Source organism: Ranitomeya imitator, chromosome 10, assembly GCF_032444005.1.
Source record: "Ranitomeya imitator isolate aRanImi1 chromosome 10, aRanImi1.pri, whole genome shotgun sequence".
Classification (NCBI taxonomy): Eukaryota; Metazoa; Chordata; class Amphibia; order Anura; family Dendrobatidae; genus Ranitomeya; species Ranitomeya imitator.
In genome coordinates, this window is record NC_091291.1 from 112,577,737 (window position 1) to 112,603,476 (window position 25,740).

Consider the following 25,740-nt stretch of genomic DNA (forward strand, 5'->3'; position numbering starts at 1 on the left):
CCTTCCTGAGGATGATGGGGGGGGTTCTGCCTTCCCGAGGATGATGGGGGGAGGGGGGCTTCTGCCTTCCTGAGGATGATGGGGGGGGGGGGGGTTCTGCCTTCCCGAGGATGATGTGGGGAGGGGGGCTTCTGCCTTCCTGAGGATGATGATGGGGGGGGGGGTTCTGCCTTCCCGAGGATGATGGGGGGGAGGGGGGCTTCTGCCTTCCCGAGGATGATGTGGGGAGGGGGGCTTCTGCCTTCCTGAGGATGATGGGGGGGGGGGGGGGTTCTGCCTTCCCGAGGATGATGGGGGGAGGGGGGCTTCTGCCTTCCTGAGGATGATGGGGGGGGTTCTGCCTTCCCGAGGATGATGGGGGGAGGGGGGCTTCTGCCTTCCTGAGGATGATGGGGGGGGGGGGGTTCTGCCTTCCCGAGGATGATGGGGGGAGGGGGGCTTCTGCCTTCCTGAGGATGATGGGGGGGGGGGGGGTTCTGCCTTCCCGAGGATGATGGGGGGGAGGGGGGCTTCTGCCTTCCCGAGGATGATGTGGGGAGGGGGGCTTCTGCCTTCCTGAGGATGATGGGGGGGGGGGGGGGTTCTGCCTTCCCGAGGATGATGGGGGGAGGGGGGCTTCTGCCTTCCTGAGGATGATGGGGGGGGTTCTGCCTTCCCGAGGATGATGGGGGGAGGGGGGCTTCTGCCTTCCTGAGGATGATGGGGGGGGGGGGGTTCTGCCTTCCCGAGGATGATGGGGGGAGGGGGGCTTCTGCCTTCTTGCTGAGGATGATGGGGGGGCCTCTGGCTTCCCAAGGATAATGGGGGGGGCTTCTGCCTTCTTGCTGAGGATGATGGGGGGTGGGGGGGGTTCTGCCTTTCTGAGGATGATGGGGGTTGAGCTTCTGCCTTCCCGCCGAGGATGATGAGGGGGGGACTTCTGCCTTCCCGAGGATGATGGGGGGGGGGAGGGTTCTGCCTTTCTGAGGATGGTGGGGGGGTTCTGCCTTCCCGATGATGGGGGGGGGGGGGGGGGGTTTCTGCCTTTCTGAGGATGATGATGGGAGGGGGGGGGGGTTCTGCCTTTCCAAGGATGATGGGGGGGGGGGTTCTGCCTTCCTGAGGATGATGGGGGGGGGGCTTCTGCCTCCCCGCCGAGGATGATGGGGGGGGCTTCTGCCTTCCCAAGGATGATGGGGGGCTTCTGCCTTCCCGATGATGATGGGGGGGATTCTGACTTCCCAACCTTCCCAAGGATAATGGGGAGGGGGGCTTCCGCCTCCCCGAGGTTGATGGGCTTTTTGCCTTCCTGGGGACGATGATGGGGGGGGGGGGGGGGGTGTTCTGCCTTCCCGAGGATGGGGGGTTGAGCTTCTGCCCTCCCGCTGAGGATGTTGGGGTGGGGGCTTCTGCTTTCCCGAGGTGATGGGGGGGGGGGGGGGAATTCTACTTTCCCAAGAATGGGGGGGTTGAGCTTCTGCCTTCCTGCCGGGAATGATGGGAGGGGGCTTCTGCCTTCCCGAGAATGATGGGGGGAGGGGCTTCTGCCTTCCCGAGGATGATGGGGGGGGGGGGGGGGGCTTCTGCCTTCCCGAGGATGATAGGTGGGGGCCTCTGCCTTCCCGAGGATGGGGGGGTTTAGCTTCTGCCTTCCCGAGAATGGGGGGTTGAGCTTCTGCCTTCTTGCCGAGACTGATGGGGGGGGGGGGCCTATGCCTTCCCGAGGATGATGGGGGGGGGGCTTCTGCCTTCCCGAGGATGAAGGGGGGGGGCTTCTGCCTTCCCGAGGATGATGGGGGGGGGGGGGGCTTCTGCCTTCCCGAGGATGATGGGGGGGGGGGGCTCCTGCCTTCCCGAGGATGATTGGGGGGGGGGGGAGCTTCTGCCTTCCCGAGGATGATGGGGGGGGGGGGAGCTTCTGCCTTCCCGAGGATGATGGGGGGGGGGGGCTTCTGCCTTCCCGAGGATGATGGGGGGGGGGGCTTCTGCCTTCTTGCCGAGGGTGATTGGGGGGGTGGCTTCTGCCTTCCCGAGGATGATGGGGGGGGGGGGTGGCTTCTGCCTTCCCGAGGATGATGGGGGGGGGCTTCTGCCTTCCCGAGGATGATGGGGGGGGGGCTTCTGCCTTCCCGAGAATAATGCGGGGGGGCTTCTGCCTTCCCGAGGATGATGGGGGGGGGGGGGGCTTCTGCCTTCCCGAGGATGATGGGGGGGGCTTCTGCCTTCCCGAGGATGATGGGGGGGGGGGGGCTTCTGCCTTCCTGAGGATGATGGGGGGGGGGGCTTCTGCCTTCTTGCCGAGGGTGATTGGGGGGGGGGCTTCTGCCTTCTTGCCGAGGGTGATTGGGGGGGGTGGCTTCTGCCTTGCCGAGGGTGATTGGGGGGGGGGGCTTCTGCCTTCCCGAGGATGATGGGGGGGGGGGGAGCTTCTGCCTTCCCGAGGATGATGGGGGGGGGGGGCTCCTGCCTTCCCGAGGATGATGGGGGGGGGGGAGCTTCTGCCTTCCCGAGGATGATGGGGGGGGGGGGGGGGCTTCTGCCTTCCCGAGGATGATGGGGGGGGGCTTCTGCCTTCTTGCCGAGGGTGATTGGGGGGGTGGCTTCTGCCTTCCCGAGGATGATGGGGGGGGGCTTCTGCCTTCCCGAGGATGATGGGGGGGGGGGGCTTCTGCGTTCCCGAGGATGATGGGGGGGGGGGCTTCTGCCTTCCCGAGGATGATGGGGGGGGCTTCTGCCTTCCCGAGGATGATGGGGGGGGGGGCTTCTGCCTTCCCGAGGATGATGGGGGGGGGGCTTCTGCCTTCCCGAGGATGATGGGGGGGGCTTCTGCCTTCCCGAGGATGATGGGGGGGGGGGGCTTCTGCCTTCTTGCCGAGGGTGATTGGGGGGGGTGGCTTCTGCCTTGCCGAGGGTGATTGGGGGGGGGGGCTTCTGCCTTGCCGAGGATGATGGGGGGGGGGGGGGGGGGGGCTTCTGCCTTCCCGAGGATGATGGGGGGGGGGCGCTTCTGCCTTCCCGAGGATGATAGGTGGGGGCCTCTGCCTTCCCGAGGATGGGGGGGTTTGGCTTCAGCCTTCCCGAGGATGGGGGGTTGAGCTTCTGCCTTCTTGCCGAGACTGATGGGGGGGGGGGGGGGCTTCTGCCTTCCCGAGGATGATGGGGGGGGGGGGCTTCTGCCTTCCCGAGGATGATGGGGGGGGGGAGCTTCTGCCTTCCCGAGGATGATGGGGGGGGGGGGCTTCTGCCTTCCCGAGGATGATGGGTGGGGGGGCCTCTGCCTTGCCGAGGGTGATTGGGGGGGGTGGCTTCTGCCTTCCCGAGGATGATGGGGGGGGGGGGCTTCTGCCTTCCCGAGGAAGATGGGGGGGGGCTTCTGCCTTCCCGAGGATGATGGGGGGGGGGCTTCTGCCTTCCCGAGGATGATGGGGGGGGGGGCTTCTGCCTTCCCGAGGATGATGGGGGGGGGCTTCTGCCTTCCCGAGGATGATGGGGGGGGGGGGGGGCTTCTGCCTTCCCGAGGATGATGGGGGGGGGGCTTCTGCCTTCCCGAGGATGATGGGGGGGGCTTCTGCCTTCCCGAGGATGATGGGGGGGGCTTCTGCCTTCCCGAGGATGATGGGGGGGGGGGCTTCTGCCTTCCCGAGGATGATGGGGGGGGGCTTCTGCCTTCCCGAGGATGATGGGGGGGGGGCTTCTGCCTTCCCGAGGATGATGGGGGGGCTTCTGCCTTCCCGAGGATGATGGGGGGGCTTCTGCCTTCCCGAGGATGATGGGGGGGCTTCTGCCTTCCCGAGGATGATGGGGGGGCTTCTGCCTTCTTGCCGAGGGTGATTGGGGGGGGGTGGTGGCTTCTGCCTTCCCGAGGATGATGGGGGGGGGGGGGGGGCTTCTGCCTTCCCGAGGATGGGGGGGGGGGGGGGGTGTTGTGAATTCTGTGGCTGAATTCACTCCTGTGGTCACAAGTGGTACTGCAGCTTCTGAGCTTCCTCCCTCAGGTGTTCTGGTGAGCTCGTTAACTGCTTCATTACTTAACTCCGCCTGATGCTGCTATCCTTGCTCCTTGTCAATGTTTCAGTGTTGGATCTGAGCTTCTCCTGATTGTTCCTGTGACCTGCTGCTCTGTATAGCTAAGTGCTTTTTGCTTTTTTGTTGCTTTTTTTCTGTCCAGCTTGTCTTTTGTTTTGCTGGAAGCTCTGAGACGCAAAGGGTGTACCGCCGTGCCGTTAGTTCGGCACGGTGGGTTTTTTTTTGCCCCCTTTGCGTGGTTTTGCTTTAGGGTTTTTTGTAGACTGCAAAGTTCGCTTTACTGTCCTCGCTCTGTCCTAGAATATCGGGCCCCACTTTGCTGAATCTATTTCATCCCTACGTTTTGTCTTTTCATCTTACTCACAGTCATTATATGTGGGGGGCTGCCTTTTCCTTTGGGGAATTTCTCTGGGGCAAGTCAGGCCTATTTTTCTATCTTCAGGCTAGCTAGTTTCTTAGGCTGTGCCGAGTTGCATAGGTAGTGGTTAGGCGCAATCCACAGCCGCTTTTAGTTGTGTTTAGGATAGGATCAGGTGTGCAGTCTACAGAGTTTCCACGTCTCAGAGCTCGTTCTTGTATTTTTGGGTATTTGTCAGATCACTGTGTGCGCTCTGATCGCTAAGCACACTGTGTTTCTGGATTGCCTTCATAACACCTGTCATTAGCAAACATAACAGGGGGGCTTCTGCCTTCCCGAGGATGATGGGGGAGGGGGGCTTCTGCCTTCCCGAGGATAATGGGGGGGGGGGCTTCTGCCTTCCCGAGGATGATGGGGGGGGGGGGGCTTCTGCCTTCCCGAGGATGGAGGGGGGCTTCTGCTTTCCCGAGGATGATGGGGGGGGGGGGGGGGGCTTCTGCCTTCCCGAGGAAGATGGGGGGGTGGGGGGGCTTCTGCCTTCTTGCCGAGGGCGATTGGGGGGGGTGGCTTCTGCCTTCCCGAGGATGATGGGGGGGGGGGGGGCTTCTGCCTTCCCGAGGATGATGGGGGGGGGGGGGGGGCTTCTGCCTTCCCGAGGATGATGGGGGGGGCTTCTGCCTTCCCGAGGATGATGGGGGGGGGGGCTTCTGCCTTCCCGAGGATGATGGGGGGGGGGGGGGCTTCTGCCTTCCCAAGGATGATGGGGGGGGGGGGGGGCTTCTGCCTTCCCGAGGATGATGGAGGGGGGGGCTTCTGCCTTCCCGTGGATGATGTGGGGGAGGGGATTCTACCTTCCCAAGGATGATGCCTTAGTGGGCTAGTGGGAATAAGCGTTTTTGGCTGTAATTAAAGCTCTACGTCTTAAGTGCTCCCCACCTCGGCTGGTTAGAGGGTTGTAAGCAGAGGGTGTTGTCTGACTCTTCTTAATATTTCTCTATCGCCTCATTGGGGGACACAGGAAACCATGGGTGTATGCTGCTGCCACTAGGAGGCTGACACTATGCAAATAAAAAAGTTAGCTCCTCCTCTGCAGTGTACACCCTACCGACAGGAAGTAGGATATTCAGTTTAGCTTAGTGTCAGTAGGAGGTGGACACGGGTCTTTCATTAGACCCTTATCTACCTCAATGTGCGTCGTTTCTTTTCAGATTTTCCGGAGGGATACAGGGTGAACAGTTACACCTGTAGTCCCACATTATGGACTATGAGTACGGCGTGTACTGCCACCCCGTATCCTCATAGATCCCACAGCAGGGCCAAGATCCTAGCACACAAGCGTGCTTAGAAGTCCGGTCCTGCATCCGTCTTCCACCCACTCGCCCACCAGAGCCTGTCGGTCGGAGGAGACGAGGACGTCCATCAGCTCCCTGGACGTCTGATATTTTCCCCGGAATGAGGTTAGTAAGGACGGCGTGGGATGTTTTAGGTAAGTATTCCAAAGTACCTCTGAGTCCTTCCTCAGTTCCAGGGTAGTCATTTGGGGGTCCCTTGGGATATTTTTCCAGGCTGCATGGGGCGGGGGTCGTCACCCCATTTGCGTGAGCCGCGCTACTTCCTGGCAGCCGCGCTGTTCTTGGCCTTACAGGCGGCCGCACTGCTTTTCCCCAGCTGCACTGGGCTCTGACCCGGCGCAGCAGCCGCTGCCTTTTTTCCCATGTGGCCGCACTGTCTCTGTCCCGGCGCGGCGGCCTTACAGGTAGCCGCGCCGATTTCCTCTTACAGCCGCACTATTCTTTTCTGACACTGCGCGGCTGCCTCGCTGGCAGCCGCGCCGCTTTCTCCTGCGGCTGCACCGTTTTTCTTCTGGCACAGCGGCTTAGCAGGTACCGCACCGCTTCCTCCTCCGGCCGCACTGTGCCCCTTTGGCCACGGCGCAGCGGCCTTGCAGGCAACCGCGCCGCTTTTCCTGGGGTCCGTACTGCACCCGCCGCCGCGGCCCCTCCCGGCGGCCGCCAGCCTCAAAATTAGGCCCCGGCTTCTACCGGGGCCTACTTCCGGCGCCGCATCTCCTCCCACTTCCTTTCCCTCGGGCGGGCTTTTCTCCCACCCGAACATCATCGGCAAGCTCCGCCCACCGGCGCCATCTTGGTGCTCCCCTACAGGCGGTTTAGTCTGTACCCATTCCTGTTCAGAGCGGCTAGCTCCGCTCACTACTCCCAGCCGCACCATTCGGCCTGGGATCGCCGCTATCTTGTTGGGAACCGTTCTCCTCCGGAACTGATGGCTATTCGCGCCTCCCCCCCCCCCCCCTTCAGATCGGTGTGCTTGTCCTTTCCCACCAGCGTGCATCTGCCAAGGCCGGGTTCCCCGCCTCCATCTTCATACTGGTGCCCTGGACCTGTGTCCTGATGCCTGTCGCAGTTACAACCTTGGAGCAGACTACAGGACACTACAACTGCTGTGAGTAGCGCTGCTTAGCAGTTTGGCACTCCTCTCTGCATCTCTCCTGTTCCCCTAACCTTCTGGCATTCCTTAGTAGGTATGCTTATCATGCCCAATCCTATAGGAAAGTGTTCTCGTCGTCCTTTCATGCAAGCCGGTCAACCGTGCAGCCACTGGCGTAATGCAGTCACTGGTGTGATACGTATTAGTACTCTAAAGCCGTGCAGTCGATGGTGTATCACTACTCTAGACCCGTGCAGTCACCGGCTTAATGCGTAATAGTACTCTAGACCCGTGCAGTCACAGGCGTAATGCGTAATAGTACTCTGGAGCCGCGCAATCACTGGCAAAGTAGCACTCTAGAGCCGTACAGTCACTGGCGTAGTAGCAAAGCCGTGCAGTAACCGGTGTAATAAGTGCCCTAGAGCCATGCAGTTACCAGCGGGGTATGGCAGTATGCCCCACGCTGCCGTCATCTGGGCCACTGTCCGCCCCTCACCTTCCACAGGGAGATGGACCATTATAAGACCTGCCATATGACGTTCACTTCGTAGAAGGTTTCAGTTGCCTCAGAGTTCTACGTTTTCACACTGCTGTTGTGATTTCTGCTATTGCAGACCTGTGCCCTGATTTTCAGCGGTGCTCGGCTATTTCTCTACACACAGCGATGCTAGAGCCCTGGCATATCAAATGTTTCCATATCTCCTGCTCTCAGGCACTTGCCCTCCATCTCCCTGCAGCCTCCTCCGGATGCAACCATTACACTGCTCTAAGCAGAGTAGGGAGCTGCTCCTACTCACTTCACGACTGCAGTGTTCAGACCTGACTTCCAGCCGGTTAAGAGTCCGTATTTCCCAGCAACGTCTGCCGTGGCTCAGTGGATAAAGAATCTGACCACATATCGCAGGCACAAAGGTTTGAACTCAGGTGCACAACAGAGAGTAGAGTTTAGTCTCCCTGTTGAGAAGCCTACTGTCCTACCTTCAGGAGAATGAGCACGGCAGGACATACTTCAAGACAGACTCCGTGGTGCGGCTTACTACACGGAAGCTGTTATTCTGTCTAATGCCGTCAGGTATCACGACCTAGACCGCAACACAGAATCAACTCTCTCCTATACCCTTCTCCAGGGTTCTCTCCAGGCTGATTAGTCACAGGATACCGAGAGCCGATCGCAGCAGTACTCTATCTGCCATAGTTGCAGGATATCGGGTGCCGAACGCAGTAGTACTCTATCTGCCATAGTCGCAGGATACTGAGCCAATCGCAGCAGTACTCTGCCATAGTCGCAGGATACCGAGAGCCAATCGCAGCAGTACTCTATCTGCCATAGTCGCAGGATACTGAGCCAATCGCAGCAGTACTCTGCCATAGTCGCAGGATACCGAGAGCCAATCGCAGCAGTACTCTATCTGCCATAGTTGCAGGATATCGGGTGCCGAACGCAGTAGTACTCTATCTGCCATAGTCGCAGGATACTGAGCCAATCGCAGCAGTACTCTATCTGCCATAGTCGCAGGATATCGGGTGCCGAACGCAGTAGTACTCTATCTGCCATAGTCGCAGGATACTGAGCCAATCGCAGCAGTACTCTGCCATAGTCGCAGGATACCGAGAGCCAATCGCAGCAGTACTCTATCTGCCATAGTCGCAGGATACTGAGCCAATCGCAGCAGTACTCTGCCATAGTCGCAGGATACCGAGAGCCAATCGCAGCAGTACTCTATCTGCCATAGTTGCAGGATATCGGGTGCCGAACGCAGTAGTACTCTATCTGCCATAGTCGCAGGATACTGAGCCAATCGCAGCAGTACTCTATCTGCCATAGTCGCAGGATATCGGGTGCCGAACGCAGCAGTACTCTATCTGCCATAGTCGCAAGATACCGAGAGCTGATCGCACCAGTACTCTATCCGACACCCAGGTTTCACACGCACCACCTTCCAGGTACAGTACGTTATTTGAAACTGTCGTATCTTCAGCGGATCAGTCATGTCTTGGATTGACCACCGCAGGGTTACCGGCGTTCTGTACTATATTCAGGTAAGTCAGGTGCACTCCCCTATTCCTCCTGTCGATTGCAGCAGTACTGTCTGCTATCCAGGCTTTAGATGTCATCTTCCAGACACATTAAGTCAATACCTGCCATCGTTCCAGTGGTTTAGACGTGCCCGAGATCGATTGCTGCACTGGTCCTGCTCTTTTGCTCCAGAGTCAGGTATGTCAGAAACACCCTCTATCACTCTCTTAAGGTTCTTTTGCAGCATCTGCCTAGGCTACCCTTTAATCACCACTCAGAGAGAGGTGCCCGGTATTTATCACTTCTGGTTGACTGCCGCAGCAGTTACAACCGCATTCAGGTGAGTCAGAGCCGCAACTTTACTGTGTATTTCACGGTCAATAACGTCTGTGGTCTATTAACAGCTAAACAGAACATCTAGCACGTACCACAAGGCGGATCTCGGTGCCACAGGATGGACCTCAGTGGCAGCATAAGTGGCCAGTCCACTTTCAGGTAGGTCGAACTCGCCGGTGTCAGGTACCGACTGGTTGCAGTTTTCCTTCAGCCACGCACTGGGCCTTAATTGCAGGTTGCTCCCCAGGAGCCTTTCCACTCCGTTTGGTTATTCGGGCCTACCACTAACTATCCAGTAGGTAAGTTTACAGTGCTGTCCTAGATTTATCTGCACGATCCAGTGCGTTACTCCTATCATATATGATTTACAGTATTGTACGTTCTGGCTGTCTCTTACGAAGTCAGAGCCCATATAATACCTTGACTCATGATTGTTCACGGCACTATTCTAGGGGCCTTTGAACTACCTCTATACAGAGCTTCCTATTTATGCATCAGTTCTTACCTCTTCTTTCTTACAGACACTGGATTCAACCTCGAGCAGCGCCGGGTTTTTATTTCCGACTGTGGCAGGAACAGGTTCTCCCACCTCGGATAGGAATTGGATCTTACTCTGTGCAAGCATCGTCCAGTGTACAGGGCTGCTCCACGCCTGGATCCAATGATGGGTTTTTGGGATAATACGTTCCTTCCTTCAGCAGGATTCGTATCCCTTTCATTGTTATCCTCGTTTGTGTGGTGTCTTATACTTAGGTAAGTAGATCCACACACTACAATCCTCTCCCATTCCAGAGGGTCCGTGACGGATAGGGTCACTCAGGTCGTTATAGGTATGGATCTTCCTTTTGGCAGTCAAGTTTTTTTCCGGGGCCTATGTACTCCTTCATAGGGCCAACTTCCCGTGGAATTGACATACTCCAGTTTTCCATGGACTCTTCTCCCTTGACTGCTCATGTCCGATTGTGCTTATCAATGCCCATCTTGTCATGCTTTCTAGCAGGCTCCCAGTACCCTACTCTCAAGTTTTTTCTTGTCATTTCAATTTAATGGTCTTTTCTGGGTTTTCTCTTAAAATCCTTAGTCCAGCCGTTCCAAAGAGGGTTTTCCTATATTCCCTCTCTCCTGAGCTTACTGCGAGCTGGACCTCTTCTCCGTCTCTGGACCCTCCGGTTTCCAGCTTTTCTAGTCCTCCTCTTCCACAGAGAGCATCCCTCAAGGATACCAACGACGAACTAATAGTCCACGGCAAAGTCGGCCATTGAAGTGTCCGCCGCTACATTGTGCCCTGCCTTTGTCTCCACCTAGACAGCAGGTTTATAGACGCATGGGCTAAGCCGCTCCATCAGGGCCCCCTTCATGGAGTCCGATCGGAGAAATTCACTGTCCTTGCGGACTAATTTAATCCTGCAGGAAGTGCATGGTATCCGTTCCCGCGGATGCCACTGCAGGTGCTGCTTGGACATTCAGCAATATGGTGCCCTTCCGAAGGACCATTTGCTTATGGCGTGACAGGACTTATCCTCTGGGAAGTCCCTCACAGTTTGCCTTCCGAGGTTTTCCGTCAGTTTGTCTCCGACGTGAACCAATTATTAAGGAGGTCCTCGGAGGGACAGGGTTCTCCTGGGACCGCGTGTGCTTTCCTTTATTTTATGAAAGCCTTTATCCAGGTCCTCCCTTTCTTCAGACATTGGACACTCCTGCATTTTTGCGAGGGGTGGGTCCATTTTAATTTTATACCTTCCTTTCAGGCTCTCAACCACTTCCAGAGTCTGTGGCAGCAGTTTTGTACATTCTGTGGATTACAGGTTCAGTGCTCTGCCCTTATCTTGCCGAGGTTCTCCATGGTTCTGTTCATCATTCTTGATTCCCTTCCCTTTGTCCTGCTCGGACTCGTCCTTTGTAGCGTTCTCTCATCACGCTACCGGGTCTATCCAGCTAAGGCCCCCTTTTCAGTATAAGGGCTCGGCGTAGAGAGGCCCTCCGGCCTCCTAATCAACGCATGCCCGCAAAATCCGGTCAGCAATGTTTAGATTTGCCAGGTCAGAGCAGTGCTCCTCCTTCCAGGTTTAAGGCGCACTCTACCCGGGCAGTGGGCGTCTCCCGGCGGTGCACATATAAGGCCTCTACCTTGCACCTCTACAGACCGATGATCGGTCCTCCACATGTTTGCGAAACTTCGATGCCTAGCTTAAGCGTATGCCGGCTTAGGTAGGAAGACCTTGCAGGCGACGGTGGTGAGTTCCTCTGACCTAGATTGGAGTTGACTGCTGTTCCCACCCCAGGGACTGCTTTGGGACGTCCCATGGTTCCTGTGTCCCCCAATGAGGCGATAGAGAAAACAGGATTTTTGGTTGCTTACCGTAAAATCTTTTTCTCTGAGCCTTCATTGGGGGACACAGCACCCTCCCAAGTTGAACAGCTTTGTTTATTGTTATACTGTTAACGTTTGAGTTCTTTGAGCACTCTTTGAGCGTTTGAAACTGTTAATCTGTGGAGCGCTGCGGAACTTGTTGGCGCTGTATAAATAAAGATTATTATTATTATATTGTTATTCTTTCTCGTTGCTTCTCCTACTGCTTTCTCACTAACTGAATATCCTACTTCCTGTCGGTAGGGTGTACACTGCAGAGGAGGAGCTAACTTTTTTATTTGCATAGTGTCAGCCTCCTAGTGGCAGCAGCATACACCCATGGTTCCTGTGTCCCCCAATGAAGGCTCAGAGAAAAAGATTTTACGGTAAGCAACCAAAAATCCTGTTTTTCCCTTCTTAGGATGCAGACCGAGCATTATTATATGAAATATCGGAGCAAGAAGAGATCACGGCCCGACTGCATTTCATCAAATTTGAGAACGCTTATATAGAAACCTGCCTGGACTTCATCAAGGACCATCTGGTGAATACAGAGACCAAGGTTATAAAGGCGACCGGCGGGGGAGCCTACAAGTTCAAAGACTTAATCGAAAAGAAATTGGGACTAAAGTAAGTAAATCCTACAGGATGAGCCGCGTTGTGAGCCGCCGTGTTTGGCACATGTCAGCGATGTGGCTCATGGCTTTTCACTAATTATAATAATTATTACACAGTATTATATATTTTTTTCCCTAGAGTTGACAAGGAGGATGAGATGACCTGTCTGATAAAGGGCTGCAACTTCGTGCTGAAGAATATTCCTCATGAGGCATTTGTGTACGTGAAGCACGCGGATCCCGAGTTCCGATTTCAGACCACTCACCCCAATATATTCCCCTATTTACTAGTGAGCATCGGCTCCGGAGTATCGATAGTTAAGGTAAGTTTTAATATTTTCATTTTTGCTGTCAAAATAGGTCTCCAGTAGTGATGAGCGAGCGTGCTGGGATAAGGCGTTATCTGAGCATGCTCGTCCTATCAGTGTCTTCAGCATGCTGTAAAAAATATGGTTGATTCCTCACAGCTTCGAGAGCCGGCTATCCAACAGTCGCGAGACATGAAACCTCAGGGAATCAACCATTTTTTTTTTTTTTTTTTTTTAGAGCACGCCGAAGACACTCGGTTAGGACACGAGCATGCTCAGATAACACCTTTTCCAAGCATGCTCACTCATAACTAGTTGCCAGTTAAAGGGATTGACCTTTTGAAGACACATTTTTATTTTTTGAGTTCTCTAGTTTGAATGTTATCCTGTTCCCATGAGATAGGAGATAACTTTCCGACCACTGAGGTCCCCACAGATCTCAATAAACTGGGCCCAGTGTGAGTGGAGCCGAGGTTGATCATGTTCACTGCCGCACCATTAATTCAAAGAGGACCGGACGACCATCTCTAGCGCTCTCATAACAATGCAGTGCCCCATCTTCCACTCTGTTCACACAGGATCTCAGGATCACTATATCCCTATCCCCACGCTTAGGGGATAGCTATCAGACTTGAGAAATACCCCTTTAAATGCATGTGTTTGTGGATAAAAATCATTTTGCAATTGGGTTGCATTACAGATATTTGCCTTGTGTGGCACTGGCTACAGAATGAGTTATCAGAGAATCTGTCAGTAGTATCTGACGGTGAGTTCCTATTGCTTTTCTGCACTCTTCTCGGTTGATTCATGATTGCAGATCATATCAAAGATAAATGAGCAAGGAAATTAAAAGACTTGCAAAGATAAAGTGACATTTTTTTTAATTCAAACCCATTTGCAAAAAATATATATTTTTATCTCCAAGTATATGGATTTAAGAAAATACAATTGTCCCTAAAAAGGCGGGGATTTTTCATGAATATCCTATCACTAGGGGGCGGCAGTGATCCGAGTCTTATGATATTGCTCACTCCTACGTGCATTCCTGGCGATTGCTCAGCATCTTCATACGTGACGCGACCTGCTCCATGCACAATGTTCACTTTTTATGCCACCTCTGTATATTTTGGCAGGTAGAGACCGAAGACAAGTTCGAGCGCATCGGCGGCAGCTCCATAGGCGGCGGGACGTTCTGGGGGCTCGGAGCTTTGCTCACAAAGACGAAGGTCAGGGGCATTTCATATTGGAAAAGGACACAAAAAAATGATTCCTGTTTTATAGCGATTTGTTTTACAGGCTCAGCCTTGTGTTTGCCGCCCTGATAAGTTTTATAACTTTTTTTTTTTTTTTTTTGACATTTTTGTTTTCTTCTCCAGAAGTTTGATGAATTGCTGCAGCTGGCCGCAAAGGGACAACACACGAATGTCGACATGCTGGTGAAAGATATCTACGGGGGCGCTTACCAAATCCTGGGATTAACGGGAAATCTGATTGCAAGCAGCTTTGGCAAATCTGCCACTGTAGATAAAGGTACTAAACGGTGTATGTGGATATAAAAAAATATATATATATATCCCACACCTACCATGTGCATTATGTCATCAGTGGGCTTTACATCAGTGGGTACATGCTGATGCCAGCGACAGTGGACGGTGCCATTTGTGACTTGCACCGAGGCATTATATGGATCCCAGTGTATACATCCCCACTGTTGGCACATTTCTGCCTCCTTTGCTAGTATTTGCTTTGCTAGTATTGTCCGTGGAGAAACATGGTGACTGAGAGCTGAACTGAAGTTGCCCAGTTCGATAATGTATGTGACTTGTGCATTACTTGCTGTTACAGACATAGGGCACAGGCAGAAATCCGTGCAAATGTCTCCCAAGATCTGACCGCAATACATGGACTGGTCCTGGGTCTCTCGGCCCAAGCATGCCCGCCTTGCAGATTTCTATGAAGCTGTCACGCTCGGTCAGGAGACTGTCTGTGTATCGCGGTCAGATCTTGGACCCATATGCACAGATATCTGCGTACAGTGAGGTCTATGCTTGCATAGTTGTGTGTATCCTTTTGATCAAAGCGTTGTGTTTTTGACCGTCTCGTCATGGTTTGCTGGAGTCCTGGGATGAAATCCCACTAAGGACAACATCTGCAAGGAGTTTGTATGTTCTCCCCGGCTTCTCCGGTTTCCTCCCACCCTCCAAAGACATACTGATAAGGATGGTGGATTGTGAGCCCCAATGGGGTCAGTGATGATGTCTGTAAAGTTTTATGGAATAAGTGAGTAAAGTAAACAAATACAAAATCGCGTCTTTTCACACCACCACATTTATATTCACCAGGCGCTGGGTGTCCTGGCTTTCGAGTGTCTGCAACGTAATTTTTTATTTTTTTTTTTTGTCTACTTTATCGTTTCTTTCCTTCTACTCCTAGAATTTTCCAAAGAAGACATGGCAAAGAGCTTATTGCACATGATCAGCAACGACATCGGCCAGCTGGCTTGTCTCTACGCCAAACAGCATAACCTTTCTCAAGTTTACTTCGGGGGCTTCTTTATCCGGGGTCACCCTGTCACTATGCACACCATCACCTACAGCATAAACTTCTTCTCCAAGGTAAGTGCAATTACTTTATGCATTAAAAACCCCTTAATGACCGCCAATACGTCTTTTAACTGACCTGAGATATTAGAGAATAGCCTCCCCATACAGGTGACAATCCAGCATCTGTCGGTTGTGCATTATAGCTGACAACTTTCTGCATCAGCCACGATCAGTGATTGCACCGTCCAAATCTGTTTAACCCCTTAGATGCTGCTGTAAATAGTGACTACATCATTATATATGGTTAACAGAGTGTGGGGGCTTCCTCATTATCCCAATCGGTGCCCTCAGATCATGATTGTATGGTCCTGATGTTTGCCATGGCAATTCATTACCAAATAGCAGCATTAGCATCTGATGGCTGTTGTAACCTGTTCAGAACTTAGAGGCACTTAGATGGTAAAAATACACATTTTCATTTCTGTCATACCACTTTGCATTAATTCCTGTAAAGCACCTGAAGGGTTAATGAACTACCTGACCGCAGTTTTCAATATTTCTGGGGGTGCTGTTTTTAAAATGGTATCACTTTTGGGTGTTTCCCAATATATGAAACCCCTAAAGTCACTTCAAATGTGACTAAGTCCCTAAAAAAATAAATTTAGTCAATTTCCTTGAAAAAATGAAAAATTGCTGCTACAGTTTTAAGCCTCCAAAAATGCTAACAAAATAAAAGAACATTTTACAAATGGTGCTGATGTAAAGCCGACATGTGGGAAATGTTATTTAATAATGGTTTGCTGTGGTATGACCATCTGGATTAAAGGGATAATCATTAAAATTTTGAAAATTGCTAATTTTTTAGCATTTTTTTCTCAAATTTTTGATATTTTTTAGAAACAAACACAACATATTGACCTAAATTTACCATTATCATAAAGTATAATGTGTCACGAAAAAACAGTCTCAAAATCAATGGGATTTGTTGAAGCGTTGCAGAGTTATTACCAAATAAAGTGACACTGGTCAGATTTCAAAAATTTGGCTCCGTCACTAAGGGGTTAAGAATATCTACATGTTTTTTTGTTTGTTTTTTTGTTTACAAAACAAAGATTCTTTAAAATATCTGCTGTGTTCTCCCACCTGCACTGTATTTGTTTTTAGGGGGAAGTTCAGGCACTTTTTCTCAGGCATGAAGGTTACCTTGGGACAATCGGTGCGTTTCTTAAAGGAGCTGAGGAGGATAGTAAGTATGAATAAGGAATAGCTCTGTACTATGACGTCTTGTTGACCTCCCCCCCTGCACCTGATAGACTTAATGCAACTTTAATTTAGTGTTCAAATAACTCCCGGACCCCCTATGTCTCCTGCTCCAGACACCAGCACAAGTTATTGTAGTGAAAATCCTGTTATTTCCTTTTATACACAGATCCCAACTTGTACAGCTGGGGAGAAAATTACGCAGGTAGTTCGGGGCTGATGAGCACCTCTCCGGACGTCTTCCCCATGCAGCGGTCACGGAGTGGAACGGTGAGTCGTCTTATGTAGATCAATGTATTGAGGGGGATCGGGGCAGGGAGAAATCTCCAGGGACCTGCCTGCGTCTACTCATCAGGTCTGGTTAGCAGTGCATGGACATAGACTTTCTTGCACGTTTGCAGGAGATGGTTTGCACCCCTTATTTCTAGTTATCATTGGGGTCTCTATTACCAGACCCCCACACGTGTGTATATAAAGCTGATATCAGTATGCCGCTGTAAGCGCTAGGACCTCACACGTTTTGTATCAGCCGGGTACATTGCCAGGACCACATCCGTCGTGCCCTGAATCTCTCGCCTGCACCCGTGCTCATTGTTTCATTCTTCCATGTGTCGTTTCTTACACAATTTTATCTTTTTTTTTGTGTTTCTTTTTCTTTGTTTTTACTTCCTCCTTCCTTCATTTTTATATCTTCAGTTTTCAGTAAGTAACTCGTTACATGTCGGTACTTGTAGAGCTGTGGTTCTGTCCCACTGTGTCTCTTGTTTGTTGTGCTAGCAGAAGTAATTAATCCATTGGGAGAGACTCCCAATTTACACCTTCCCATGATGTTCTGTAGAAACGCGCATGCTTCCGGGAACATCTGATTTTTTTTTTTTTTCCCCAGCCAGCGGAGAATCATTTCTCAAAAATAGAAGTTTTCTAGAGTTCTGATCCCTTCATAGATTGCGTATAGAGAAAGTTTATTCGCAGGACCCCATCCATCGGTCACCGGATCGGAACCCTGCGACCGCCTCTTACCCCCCAACAATGGCGCCGGGGCACCTAATCTAAAGAACTGGGGATGTCGGGAGCTAGGAGGCTTTCTGTGTGGCCGATGGTCCGGGTCCAGTGAATCGATCGCACCCTCTCTAATTGCACATCTGGATTTTAGGTATTTGCAAAAACATTAGGGAATTGTATTCTAAGCAATTGCCTACATGTTCTACATGGTTTCATACCCACTTGTGTATGACGGATCCATCACGAGGGGACTAAAACTCACTATGGATTCACATGAGATGACCATGAACCTATGGATTCACACTAGTAATCCGCTGCCGTACGGGACTCAAGAGTTTGCTTAGATCCTAAGGATTATTCCAGGATTGCTTGACGGATCTGGATGCTCCCACCCCCTATATAATCCCATCCAGTTCTATAGATTTAGATACAGTTCATTGCAATTTTTTTTATTTTGATTTAGTAGATGCGCAAAGTGTCTGTTGGTCCTAGAGGAAGTTTTGTGTCCAGTGCACGTGAGCCATGTATACCTGCGACGTCTGCCGCCATACGGTGCATACACTGCACATAGTAAAAAAAAGAAAGTTGGACCTCTCCGATACCTTTTTTGTTTTTTTCTTTGTGACCCTTCGTAGAAAAGTGCCGTCTACTACAAAATTAAAATACAAAAAAAAAAGTTATTTTAATACATATTCAAATCAACTGAAATCCCCTGTTGCCTCCATCTTTGTACTCCCATAGCGTCCTGTGTCCGGGCTTAAGAGATCGTTAATTTTCCTATATACTGAAACACCGTAGCATAGCAGTACAAGCAACAGAACGAATGACAATGAATTCCCCACAGCCGCCATAATCCATATGTAAAAAAAAAAAAAGTTTCTTATAAAAAAATAAAAATTAAAGTACACCCCTACATTTAAATTACCCCCCACACACACACTTTTTTCCAGAATGTAGTTAAAAGATGATAATATGCAAATATTTTATTTCAGGACCTGGAAAGGTCCAATCCATTAAAATATAAAATGATATGACCTGTACGGTAAAACAGGCGAAGGGAAGGGGGGGAGGATTAAAACCCCAGAATTGCCATTATTCAGCCATGACTCATCCCCCAATAAAATTGTATGTACCCTATATTAAAAAACGACAGCTCACCACGCAGAAAAGTCGTCCTCCGGCATTTTATTTTATCCTCTCTTTATTTTTCGACTGCTGCAGTCAACCACAGGCTGCAGCGGTTTTACTGACTTTCAAACAGAAGGGGCATCGCTCATGGTTGCAGCCTGCACTGGGCAGCTGGTTACTGAATATCCCTTTTTTTTTTTTTTTTTTTAAAGTGCACCCATGCCTTTTAAGAAGAAAAAAAAAAGTTTTAAAGGCATGAATGTTCTTAAAAAAACAAAAAAATTAAAGTAAATTTAATTGGACTACCCCTTTAAAAATGGTCATCCATTGCCTATATTCTCATAGACCTTTGCCCATGCCTATCCTTTCCAGCTGCTAACGCTGTAGGTTCTAGATCACGCTATGTCTTTGTGCTCCGCAGTTTGACATGTTGGAGATGGACCGTCTGGAACGACAACTAGTAAATCTTCCTTTGCTCTTTGATCCGTCTTCCTATGTCCCGGACACGGTGGATCTCACAGAAGACGCCATGGCTCGCGAGTACTGGCTCACCTGCTTTGAAGATGCTTTAGAAGGAGTAAGTCTTGTTATGGGATTTAGGACTTTGCTGCCCCCAAGTGGTGACAATGCAGTTGACAACTGATAGAAAATCTGCACACACACAAAAAAATCCTATCTTGAGTTTCAAACTTTTTTTTTTTTACAAAGAGTTTTGCAAAGTTTGCTCTATTATGGTCTACTTATTTGCTTATTTATGATTGTGGTATATGTTAAAATGCTGGATAAAATTCAATATAGGCAGAGGTGCCGTTTTAGTGTTCAGATCGTTGTCACACAGGCCCTGTAAGTGGTGTAACTAGAGTAGACAGTATTTTGTTCATCGTTCTCCTTTAATTCACAAGGTAAGCCTTAAGCCAGGTTCCTTCTTTTGGGTGTACAGTCAGACAGTTCCTGTACATATGGTGCTGTAGGAAAATGTCCATAGAGCATGGTAGTGGAGCGGTCTCCGATGTAAATGATGACATGTAGCCTGTGCAGTGTAATGATTCTAATAATGATCTCTGTATTTATTAGGTGGCTAAACGTGCTGTCGCCAGTCAGCCGGATGCAAAGGATGCAGCAGATCGGGCTGAGAAGTTCCAGCAGAAATACTGGAATAAGCTGCAGACGCTGAGACACCAGCCCTTGTAAGTGTCGGGATACATTGTAATCATGGAGACTGGATGATTGCATTTCTTTTTTATTTTCTTTTTGTTGTCGTTATATAATCTGAAACAGTTTATACAGGTACCCACACAGTTTATTAAAGGGATGTTATGGTCTAAGTAAATTATTGGCGCTAATGTCCGTCATTCTGGATGACCCTGACCATTCCAGCTTGTATGTATCATTCTGAAATGCTGCAGTGTCTCAGAGAAAACCTACTTTAAAACACCTGCCGAGAACGTATAAGTATGTCCGCCGGTCTTTGGCACCTTCTTTCCACCCGATTTTCCCCTTGACTGACCAGTCTGACTGTATATGGGGAGAGATCTGTCAGACTCGGGGAGCTGGGCTGGGAGAAGCCACCGGGGACCGACCTCTTCTACCAATTATCCCAGAGGTATCGTCCCTCAGCCAGAATTGTAACGTATGTTTTCATTAAAGCACCGCAGAAATTCATAGTGACCCATACACGGCTGGAACAATGGAGCCGGTGTCTGATGCAGGTTAATGAGTCTTCTGCTCTTGAATCTCTTGCAGCGCCTACGGGTCACTGACCGTCCGCAGCTTACTAGACACACGGGAGCACTGCCTCAATGAGTTTAATTTTCCAGACCCCTATTCAAAGGTGAGCAAGTACTAATGTGGTTATACCAGTGTGGTAAAGGCGTGCACAAAAGTGAAGAGACCCAATAGAAATGATCATAAATTGCACCCAGGACAGAAGGACTTGGTTTGTTTTCCCCCTTCATGTCCTCTTCTTGAGCTTGGGCCCATTCCCCATCCCCCATTCTCCTCCTCACTAATAGTACAGTTTCTCTGGAAGGGGGCGTTCTGAACAGGTTATTGCTGCCCAAAATCGGAGCAAATGGGATGAGGACTTGGCCCCTTCATTATGGGGGTCCCAGAGAGGCGTTTGTGGCTGCTGCCTTCACTCTCACCCTCTACCTCTCCTCCCTTCTCTGCCTCTCCTTCCCCTTCTCTGCCTCTCCTCCCCCTTCTCTGCCTCTCCCCCCCCCCCTTCTCTGCCTCCCCCCCCCCTTCTTTGCCTCCTCTCCCTCGCTACCTTTCTGCCTCGCCCCCTCTCTTCCTCGCCATGTCTCTTCCTTGCCGCCTCTCTGCCTCACCACCTCTACCCTTCTCTGCCTCGCCGCCTCTCTGCCTCGCCACCTCTCTGCCTCGCCACCTCTCTGCCTCGCCACCTCTACCCTTCTCTGCCTCTACCCCTCGCCGCCTCTCTAACTCGTTGCCTCTCTTCCTCGCCGCCTCTCTTCCTTGCTGCCTCTCTTCCTCGCCGCCTCTCTTCCTTGCTGCCTCTCTTCCTCGCCGCCCCTCTTCCTTGCCGCCTCTCTTCCTCGCTGCCTCTCCGCTCATCTACCTTTTTCCTGGAACATGAACCTTTTTTTAATTTTTCCAGTTCAACTGGACGTGTCTTGTATTAGGGCAATGTGTAAAGATTGTCATGATCCAAACATGGACCAAAGTATGGGATGTTTGAACAAATCGTAAGGAGACTGTGTCTGTCTTGGGGTAAGGATCCACCCTTGGCTTCCTCTTTAAATTACCATCTCTGAATATTAGCTATTTTGATGTTGGTCACCTGGGCTTTTTAGCTTCATGCTTCCTGTCCTTTCAAGAAGAGTTTTCAGAAGTCTCTTTATCAGCAGAGGCAGGATGGTCACAGCTCACCTCCTCCCCCTCACTTCACACACACTTATTAGTCACTTCAATACAAAACATAGGTCAGGATCTGACCATTTTGGCTAATGTACATGTGAATTTCCTGAAATAGGAAGCATGACTCTTAAAATAGTAAAAAGGCTTGTGTTATGGAGGAAAAAAAATGCTAAAATTTATATACTGTCTCCTGTTTTGCAATCAAATGGTGCAACTTCCTACCTCTGATAGCTGTCCCATCTGCTGCAATAGACTCTAATGGTATTAACTCCCTCTGCTTGCTGTCTCCTGTTTTGCAATCAAATGGTGCAACTTCCTACCTCTGATAGCTGTCCCATCTGCTGCAATAGACTCTAATGGTATTAACTCCCTCCTCTGCTTGCTGTCTGTCATCTGCTGCTTTACCATTTAGAAACATAATTTAATGTGTTTGCTAATTCATTGGTATAATTTATCTTTTGCATTGCACTTAAAACTTACTGTCCACTTACTATCCATGACTGGGATCAGTGTAGATCTTATCTGGTGGAAGGTGTGAAAGTAGATTTTACCAGGCTGAGTGTCTTTGATCATCTTTTCAAAGAAAAAAAAAAAACCCCTGGTGTGCTAGTCAGCTGCCAAATTATCCTCAACCAGTTCCCACAATCCATCTCTTCTGGGCTATAAATTTAGAACCTTCCTTAGGGGTGCACGCAAGTGGGGGTGCACGCTAGCGTCCCATAAGCAAAGCGTCACAGAAGATAAGCGTCGTGACACCGCAGTTATTCCATGGCAGTTAGTCAGGGCAGGAGTCAGGTAACCCACACTCTGCTCTCCCTTCTATCCATGTGCATTATTCCTATCCTCCTATGCTCCCTTGCAATCCACATTCACCGCCCAATCCCCCCTCCATCACGACTCATATACATCAGCTCCTCTCTCCTTCCCTCTCCCATGTACAGCTCCCATGCACTTCTCACCTTCCTGAAAAACCTCAGTCCATCTTACCCAAACAGACTGCATAAAAAAACTTCATACAATCCCAAAAGCTACTTGCTTCTTATCTTCCTACTCCTGCTGATATCAGGAGACATCTCCCCTAACCCCGGTCCACCATCCACCAACCTCAACCCCTACCCTACCTCACATCGAAACCTTACTAATCTTACTAATATTAATTGCACTCCTTCATCCCCTCCTTCTTTTAATTGTGCCCTTTGGAATCCACGGTCTGTATGTAACAAGCTTCCTTTCCTACACAATTACTTTCTGAAAAACTCTCTGAATCTGCTGGCCCTCACGGAAACCTGGATTCAGGATTCTGACACTGTCTCTCCTGCTGCCATTACCCATGGTGGCTTACAATTCTCCCATTCCCCGAGACCAACAAACAGACCTGGTGGTGGAGTTGGCATACTCCTGTCCCCACAATGCACTTTCCAGGTCATCCCCTCAGTTCCATCACTCTCATTCCCTTCTTTTGAGGTCCACACAATCAGGCTCTTTCGTCCCCTCTCCCTCAGAGTAGCGGTCATATACCGGCCCCCAGGCTCACCCACCCGCTTCCTGGACCATTTCTCTGCCTGGCTGCCGCACTTCATGTCCTCAGAACTCTCAACCCTTATCCTAGGAGACTTCAACATCCCCATTAACAGCCCCACTTCCACATCTGCATCCCAGCTTCTGTCACTAACCACTTCTCTCGGCCTCTCACAGCTCTCAACCTCTGAGACACACAAGGACGGTAACACCCTGGACCTGGTTTTTGCCCGGCTCTGCTCAATCTCCTACATAGATAACTCACCGCTTCCCCTCTCTGACCACAACATTCTCTCCTTCACACTCACATATCCTCGCTCACCCCAGCACCCTCCTACCTACCATTCAGTCAGAAATCTACAAGCCATTAACCCTCTTACACTTTCAGACTCCCTACGCTTATCATTGTCCCCAATCTCTTCCTTTTCCTGTCCTGATCTGGCTGTACATCACTTCAATGACACTCTTAGAAGCACCCTTGACCAAGTAGCTCCCCTCACCATCAGAACCTCCAAACACAGAATAAAACAGCCCTGGCTCACATCGCAAACCCGATTTCTCCAGCGATGCTCTAGGTGTGCTGAACGCTTATGGAGGAAAACACGCACACCAGAAGACTTCATACACTTCAAATTTATGTTAAGGACCTATAACTTTGCCCTTCACTTCGCTAAACAGACCTACTTTACCACTCTGATCTCCTCACTATCCAACAACCCCAAGAAACTTTTTGACACCTTTCACTCCCTCCTCAGGCCAAAAGCACAAGCCCCTATCACAGATATTTGTGCTGGTGACCTGGCCTCCCACTTTATAGAGAAAATAGACAATATCCGTCAGGAAATCCGCTCCCAACAACTAAGTTCAGTGACTCCCATCCCTCCCCTCATTGCCCCTGGCTCACTCTCCACATTCGATCCCATCACAGAAGAAGTCTCCAAGCTCCTCTCCTCTTCTCGTCCGACTACATGCACTACCGACCCCATTCCCTCACATCTCCTCCAGTCTCTCTCTCCAGTTGTCACAAGTCACCTAACTACAATCTTTAATCTCTCCCTCTCCTTTGGCATTTTCCCCTCCTCCTTCAAACACTCTATCATTACTCCATTACTAAAGAAACCCACCCTCGACCCATCCTGCACAAACAACTACAGACCGGTCTCCAATCTCCCCTTCATCTCTAAACTCTTGGAGCGCCTGATATACTCCCGCCTTACCCGTTACCTCTCCACTCACTCCCTCCTAGACCCTTCACAGTCCGGTTTCCGCACCCTACATTCGACAGAAACTGCACTCATCAAAGTGACCAATGACCTTCTGACAGCAAAACGTAATGGTGACCACTCTCTGCTCATTCTTCTCGACCTTTCTGCAGCTTTTGACACTGTTGACCTCCCTCTCCTACTCTCTAGGCTCCAGTCACTAGGCATTAAGGACACTGCTCTCTCCTGGTTCTCCTCCTATCTTTCCGACCGCTCCTTCAGTGTTCTGTTCTCTGGCTCCACTTCATCTCCTCTTCCTCTCACTGTTGGGGTACCTCAGGGCTCAGTCCTTGGCCCCCTTCTGTTCTCTCTCTACACGGCCCCAATTGGACAGACCATCAGCAGATTTGGCTTTCAGTACCATCTTTATGCCGACGACACACAACTATATACGTCATCCCCTGACCTTACCCCCGCTGTACTACAGAATGCCACTGACTGTCTGTCCGCAGTCTCCAACATCATGTCCGCTCTTTATCTGAAACTCAACCTCTCCAAAACTGAACTTCTTCTGCTCCCACCATCTACTAACCTCCCTAAATCTGACATTTCCCTCTCCGTGGGTGGCACCATAATAACACCCCGGCAGCTGGCGCGCTGTCTGGGTGTTATGTTTGACTCCGATCTCTCCTTCACCTCCCATATACAATCTCTTGCCCGCTCGTGCCGCTTACACCTAAAGAACATCTCTAGAATCCGCCCTTTTCTCACCATGGAGACAGCTAAAACCCTCACGGTCGCCCTGATCCACTCCCGCCTGGACTACTGTAACGCTCTATTAATTGGCCTCCCCCTCACTCGACTTTCCCCTCTCCAGTCCATCCTTAATGCAGCAGCCAGGGTCGTCCATATGGCTAATCGTTACTCGGACGCGTCCGCTCTTCGCCAGTCGTTACACTGGCTGCCCATTCATTACAGGATACAATTCAAAGTACTTGTTCTCACCCACAAAGCTCTCCACAGTGCGGCACCCCCTTACATCTCCTCCCTCATTTCTGTCTATCAGCCTAACAGACCACTGCGCTCTGCAAATGACTTTCGGCTAACCTCTGCACTAATCCGTACCTCCCACTCCCGACTCCAAGACTTCTCCCGTGCTGCGCCAATCCTCTGGAATGCTCTACCCCAAGATATTAGGACCATCCATAATTTGCATAGTTTTAGGCGCTCGCTCAAAACACATTTGTTCAGAGCGGCCTATCACGTTCACTAATCAAAGTTATGTTATGTTTGTGTGTGTAGCCCATTCACTATCCCCATCTATTCCCCAACCCCTGAAGATGGCTGGACCATGATTGTAAATACATCATTGTAAATACACACCTGTACTTTGTATCTCCCCCACCTCATTGTAGATTGTAAGCTCTCACGAGCAGGGTTGTCTTATTTTGCTTTAATTATTGTATTGTTAACGTTGTTACTTATGACTGTTGTGTTTGAAACTGTTAAACTGTAAAGCGCTGCGGAATATGTTGGCGCTATATAAATAAAGATTATTATTATTATATACGTTTAACACCAAAACCTGCCTTAGAGCAGGTAATTGTCTGATGTTTCCGTTTCTCACACCACCCCCTCTCCCTCATTTCGGGGTGCTACATTTTCAGCTGATTTGCTATTTAATAATCTACCACGCTGCCAACACGGTGGATGTGCAGCCTAACGCCCCGTCAGGGAGCAGATTAATATTTAGAGAGATGTCGGAAGCTGG

General features: G+C 50.6%; 1 protein-coding gene across 1 annotated transcript in view; it reads left to right on the top strand.

Moving 5' to 3' along the window:
* Positions 1 to 25,740, top strand: part of PANK4 (pantothenate kinase 4 (inactive)) — a 44,807-nt gene that overhangs the window by 10,315 nt on the left and 8,752 nt on the right. The window contains exons 3-12 of the mRNA XM_069742224.1: positions 11,933 to 12,141; positions 12,268 to 12,451; positions 13,570 to 13,662; positions 13,813 to 13,966; positions 14,870 to 15,051; positions 16,144 to 16,225; positions 16,409 to 16,509; positions 18,791 to 18,946; positions 19,444 to 19,556; positions 20,113 to 20,200. Coding sequence (XP_069598325.1) covers positions 11,933 to 12,141; positions 12,268 to 12,451; positions 13,570 to 13,662; positions 13,813 to 13,966; positions 14,870 to 15,051; positions 16,144 to 16,225; positions 16,409 to 16,509; positions 18,791 to 18,946; positions 19,444 to 19,556; positions 20,113 to 20,200 — 1,362 coding nt within the window. The remainder of the gene's footprint in view (positions 1 to 11,932; positions 12,142 to 12,267; positions 12,452 to 13,569; positions 13,663 to 13,812; positions 13,967 to 14,869; positions 15,052 to 16,143; positions 16,226 to 16,408; positions 16,510 to 18,790; positions 18,947 to 19,443; positions 19,557 to 20,112; positions 20,201 to 25,740) is intronic.